Source organism: Epinephelus lanceolatus, chromosome 9, assembly GCF_041903045.1.
Source record: "Epinephelus lanceolatus isolate andai-2023 chromosome 9, ASM4190304v1, whole genome shotgun sequence".
NCBI classification, from domain to species: Eukaryota; Metazoa; Chordata; class Actinopteri; order Perciformes; family Serranidae; genus Epinephelus; species Epinephelus lanceolatus.
The window spans coordinates 22,238,214-22,244,505 of NC_135742.1; the positions used below are offsets into that span (position 1 = coordinate 22,238,214).

The following is a 6,292-nucleotide window of genomic DNA, read 5'->3' on the forward strand; positions in this document are numbered from 1 at the left end:
TTTTCCAACCTCTCCAGGTAACGAGTATCATTAATACACGACGTGTCCCAGGCACAACATTTAACTCCAAATCCACAAAACCAACCTGAAGATGAAGGAAATCTGAAATGACTGCATTAGAGTCAATGGAGCACAGCTGTGTTGTTGTCGGACCCTGGTCTGAACCGCCCTGATGCTACGCTATGATTGGCCAGTCTGCATCCTGGGGTGGGACTTAGCAAAGGGTCAATGCTAAGCTCATCCATAAATGACTGAAACACTATGTCCTGTGTGTGAGTAATTACATACACACTACAGTGTGTAGAATACATTTATTAATAATCATATGAGACAATTTAAATGTGAATACCGTATAAAAATAAAGCTGTAGTTATGTTTCTTAAGTGAGAAAGTCTTATTTCACTAACACAGCAATTTATCTGAGAGGAGGACGTGACATTAGCAGTGAATGAACAATGACTCTTGTGAATATGACAATGAAAGGTTTTGATATTTTCTCACTTCATTAATTAAAAACAAAAACAGGAAACAATGCCATCAAATGATACTAAAATTGTGGAACATTGTAAACGTTAAGATACAGAGGTGGGTTTACTGTGAACGAAAAGCCTTTAAAGGTGTCCTGTGGAGTTTTTGAACACTAGTAGTGCTGTAGAGCAAAGAAGCTGAGTGATACAAAAGTAAAGGCAAAGAAGAAGATTGCAGGCTAATGAACATGTATGTAAATAATGCATGATTTAAAAATATTCTTTTTAAAAATCAGCTTGGCAAATGTTTTATGTGGAAGAAAACGTATTAAACTCTTTTGTTCGAACTATAGGATACACAAAATGTCTTTTTTGGTGCGAATCACTGAATGCACACGTGACTTTTGTTTGTGTCCTCCACAGGGCACCTATAAAAGATCATTTCACAGTTTAAACCACTCACTCTTTTACTGCATTTATATGGAAATAAATCATAAACCTCTTCGATTAAAACCTTTGGCACACTCTGAGATATCACATTACAGTAATAAATAACATGTATTCCTTTTATAAAAAACAAAATAAATATCAATAAGTTAATAAATTCAAGATTTCATAAATACATTTCATATGCGTTTAACTTTTTCCGTGTAACATGTGTGCTATACAGTAGACAGAGTGAGTCTGCTGAACCATCTGTTGTGTCTGATTGATTTCAGTCCTTCATGTTGAGTATCCAGGGAAACGTTTAAACTCACACTGAACACATTAACGGCGTCAGGTGTAAACTGTAAAGGAAATTGGATGTGATTGAGCCATGAAGGAGGAGGAGGAGGAGAGGATCATTTCTAAAAACTGCAGTGACGCCACCTCGTCGCCATGTTTACTCCGTTACTGTTGAACTCATGTCATAAACGGCCACACGACGCCTGAAAGTTTCCTCACAGTGAGTAAGATCGAAAAAAAAACAAACACTCAACATAATTCTTCGAAGTGGGAGTCAACGTAAAACTACATAAATCCTGACACCAGCTCGCACTCCCTACACGCAACCACACTTCCTGGCGGAGTGCTTCCTCACGGTATGGTAGACGAGGTTGTCATCCAGAAACGAGAGATCATCGTCAAACGCTATTGGCCGACAGCAAGCCTGAGGGGGCGTGTCTTTGTGAGGAAGTTTCCTGTTGTGAGCCAGGTTGTAAAGGATTTTGTCATAGTTGGTCTCAGACTTCCTGCAGGGTCCGGAGCAGTACCTGAATATCATCTCCTCGCTGGAGCGGTAGCCCAAACCGAGGTCCGTCACATTGAGTTGAATCTGTTTGAGCACGCAGCCCTGTCCTCGTCCATTACCTCTTCCTCCTCTGACCTTCCTACCCGTCTCCCCTCCTCTTGCTCTTCCTCCTCCACTCTGCTGGCTCGCCCCCTTCTTCCTCTCCCTTCTGTTTCGAGTTCTGCTGCTCAAGTCTTCTTTGGAGGGGGAGGAGGTGGTGTAGGACGAGGTAGATGTGGACACGGTGGATGAGGAGGAGCGACGTATTCTGCCGATGGTCACTTTGATGAAGTCCACCACGTCTTCAAACTCATTTGGAGCGGGCTCCTCCATGGTGTCTGAAACGCATCAAGAGAAATGGCATTCTTACAAGGGCGTGTCACATTGGACAGCACATATTGTTTCACTTTAACTCATCACTCTATTGAACAGATGGAGCGTTGTGTCAGAAACTACACATGCAAAAGCGGAAATGGTACACATTGTGTTTTTTTTTACTGCAGAGGAATTCCATTTGAACTGATTCATCCAAGTTACAAATGGATCCCATTCTTATTTCTGCACCAGAGTGTTGTATATTTGGGGGGACAAGCTGCATTATAGATACAGCAGCCTCCTTGTAGCCTCGTGGCACATACTGCTAGAGCTAAAGTAGTGGATTGACAGACAACTATTGTCATTTTTTATAGCAAAAAATCCAACACTCATTAGTTCTAGCTAAATAAAGGATAAATTAAATAAAAAACAATAGATTATAACATTTTATAAACTCAAAAAATATTAGAAAATAATAATTTCAATCCTTTTTTAGTTGCCAACTCATTCAATTCTGTTCCAAACTCATTAACATGTCATATGTGGGTGTTGCACACTGTGGGAAAGGTATGAAGATATCAAAATCAGCTCTAAATGAGGCCAGCCTAACTGATAAGCAGGTTAGAGGCCAAATTAAAGCACTATTGCACATGTTTCAATGCACTATAAACTCCTTTGACATATGCTTTTAATATCAAAATTTAGTGCACACATTGTATTTTTCCTTAAGTGAAAATATGCCTCTTCCACATGTTTTCAATTTGGCAAAATCTTGAAGCACTTTTTCCGTTAGACACAGATAACAATACCATTATTTGTTTTAGAAATAAATAAATAATCCAAGACTCAGCAAGCCTGCTGGGTGTAAATGACTTATTGGGGTGTTTTTGGCACTTTGGACACTCCATACAAAAACCACAGGCTCTTACATTTTTCTCCTCCAGCCAGCGTCTCTTCCCAGTCCGCTGTATCCCCCTCAGCGCGGCTGATGTCCGGGGAAGTGACAGACAGGCGGATCTGAACCGGCGGGAGCTCCAGGGGAGTCTCGGCGGCGCGCCCTCTCCTCTTGGCGGACGTGGACTGCGTTCGGCTCCGGAGCAGCCGGCTGGCGTGCACGGCGCTCAGCAGTATCAAACAAGTGGTCAGGCTATCCCATAACTTCATTGTCCACTTCAGTCCGACAGAAGGACATGGCGCGATGAAAAATCAACAGGTATCATCTGGCAAACGCGATTAACAGCATGTTGGAGACGCTCAATAGTTGGAGAGGAAAAGGTGGGGCGCGCTCATCAGCTCGGGTTCCTGCCACTGGAAAATGGTGAGGATCCGTGTGTTATTGCCTGCGCACTGTAAACTGTACGATATCACTTGTGCCAGCTGGCAGACGCCGTGCAGCGTGGCGCAACATCCAAGGAGGCGCAAAACCAAAAGGCAGAAGCGCAAAATGCAAAGAGTGCGCTCTGAAGTTGTTTGCAAATCCAACGACGCTTTGAAGCCAGAAATTCCTCCCAGTATGCAATCTATAGGTTTTCATTCAGTGCGCACGGCTCCTATTGCACAATGCAGTGCCTCCTGTCCATCCCCACTCACCATCAATCCTGACTGAGGAGAAGGAGAGGTCTAACAGGAGAGATGGGAAGTGGTGGTGACGTCTGATGGACCATCCTCTGCCTCTTCCTGTCTCCACCCATGCAGACTACACAGAGGGATGGGGTCCAAATTCATGACTGAACTCCAGGTTCCAGAAGTTGGTGAGGGTAGAGAAGCTGTGTTATGAAAGAGGCTCAGTCTGTGTACTCAGATGGCTGAGAGCGAGAGCGAAGTTTCACACTTTCCGCTAACACTACTCCACAATCCACATCCTGCTTTTTAGTGTTTGGTTGATATTGGATGGGAAATGTGTTTCTAATCAGCCAGTCAAAACAGACTGAGTAGATTGTGTTGCTACTTATAACCACAGTGGGATAGAAATCACACTGTTTTGCAGTTGATGAGCAGATGACATCTAACATCAGGGAAGTCGGAAGTGATATCCATTACAGCAACTGGGGGGTTAACTTTGGGAAATGTGCCAGAAGAAAACATTATTTTGGTTTGGTTTTGCATAATCTGAGTTATATAGAGTCATTTTAGTTTATTCCTGTGCACAAATGTTCAACATGTAAAGTGCAACTGACTCAAAATGTGCAAAAGAACATCTCAAAGACATGTTAATGGTGTTGAAATAAGTGGAATTGGCTCAATAATTACTGAGCGATAACTGACTTGTACTATGATATACTGTTGCTGGGACACACAACAAACTGTACATGGTTCATCTTACTGTGTGTGTTTTGTGAGTGATCCTGTTAAACAAATTAAACACCTGCAAACTGCATTTTAAAGACCGCTCATCAATATGAAACCTAGCACTTTACTATGACTGAAGCTGCAGATTAAATCACATTGTGAAAGAATGTCAGTGGGACTGTAAAGTAAATTTCATTGTGTCAAATTACATTGTTATCCATCTCTGTCTCTTATAATTTGTATTTGAGAACACAACAAAGCAGATGTGTGTGTGTGTGTGTGTGTGTGTGTGTGTGTGTTCAATGATTAAAACAAGAGCAAAGTGATCTGAGGAGTTTATGTGCCTAATACTGCACACTGGACTAGCCACTGACATAACTTTGTTCAGGTGTCCACTTAGTTTTGGCTTAAGTTAGCTATTGATACCAAATCAAGTAAAAATCATTAAATGCTACAGTATTTTTCAAACTTCTACTGAAAAAGCTGCATATTTCGCAGCCTTTATGAGCAGGAGAACATCATGAAATAGTGTTCAACAAGGTTTTCAATCGCATAGAAATCAAATTTATATTGTCTGCTCTGGTAAATGCACTTTCCTAAATAACAGGTGATGCTGAGCGCACATCGTTATAGGAGTTAGAGAAAATGTTGTCCCAACTGGCGCCCATGTGCATGGACATCCATGTTTCATTTCAGATCTCCTAAAAATGAGTACATAAAGAAGTTGCTGCTTTAGTTTGTTGTATAAACTTGGAGACATGCACAGGTGAGTTCTCACTTACTACCTATTGCCTGTAAATATAAGATGTCTAGTTAGGTTGGCTCAACTGATTTCATATGCTGGTCCAAATATTGTTCTTATCTTAAAGCTACCTGACCTACCTACCATTTTTTTGCCACATCAGCTGGTTTACTATGAGTCTTAAAGGGACAGTCACATATTTTTACTCTTACATGTAATGCTATTTATCAGTCTAGATTGTTTTAGTGTGACTTTGAGAGTGTTGGAGATCTCAGCTGTAGAGATGTCTGCCTTCTCTCCAATATAATGGAACTAGATGGCACTTGGCTTGTGGTGCTCAAAGCACCAAAACAAAAAAACCCACCGAAACTCAACAGCAATGTGTCTTTCCAGAAATCAGTACCCCCATCTACAGACCTTGGAAGCATACATCTACTCATGGATGAGAGGCTTCTGACAGTGTAAGATGTAAACATTAATGGCGTCCTCCTCGGCTGAGCTTTAATGTTAGCTAGCTCAGTGGTGCTAGGTCAGCTAGCAGTATCAAACTATTAGTTAGAATATTATTGTTGCTATTTGTTTTTGTTGGTAGCTGATGGACAATGCATGCTTCTGTCTGTGCAGCTGGCAATACGATTAGCAGATGTAGTTCAGTAGAAAGAAAAGAGTTCCTATGTGAAACTGCTCACAACAAGGTCTGTGGATTATCTTGAGTACCCAGGTCATGATTTCTGGAGAAAGACATTGCTGTTGAGTTTTTCAAATGTATTTTTTGGTTCTTTGAGCACCACAAGTTCAATTCCATCTAGTTCCATTATATTCGGGAGAAGGCAGGCATCTCTATGGCCGATATCTCCAACACTTGGCAACACACAGCAAAACAATTTAGACTGATAAATAGCACCACAGGTAAGAGGAAAAATATGTATTTTTGATATGGGGGTGACCTGTTCCTTTAAATGGCTTAGGTCATTAAGGCAAAGAAGGTTAATTTAGTGCAACAGCACCTTTCAAACAAAACAAAGACATGCACTAGAACAGTGGGTCCCAATTGGTCCACCACGGGGCCCAGGTTGCTCCATAGTCATTAGTTCAAGGTCTGTGATGTTTAATATATTCAGAGTCATACTTGCATTTGGCCATGTCACTGAGCTAGTTTGCTGTCTCTGTCAAGTCTCTGTTAAGTAAATGTCCATTAGTCATTCACTC

General features: G+C 41.4%; 1 protein-coding gene across 1 annotated transcript; it reads right to left on the reverse strand.

Annotated features, from left to right (window-relative positions):
• Nucleotides 1-310: 310 nt before the first annotated feature.
• LOC117252964 (glial cell line-derived neurotrophic factor-like) lies at nt 311-3,789 on the reverse strand. Its single transcript, XM_033620272.2, has 2 exons — nt 2,982-3,789; nt 311-2,075 (listed from the first exon to the last, which is right to left on the reverse strand). The coding sequence occupies exons 1-2, from the start codon at nt 3,214-3,216 to the stop codon at nt 1,510-1,512; spliced, it is 801 nt and encodes a 266-aa protein (XP_033476163.2). The 5' UTR covers nt 3,217-3,789; the 3' UTR covers nt 311-1,509.
• Nucleotides 3,790-6,292: the final 2,503 nt, after the last annotated feature.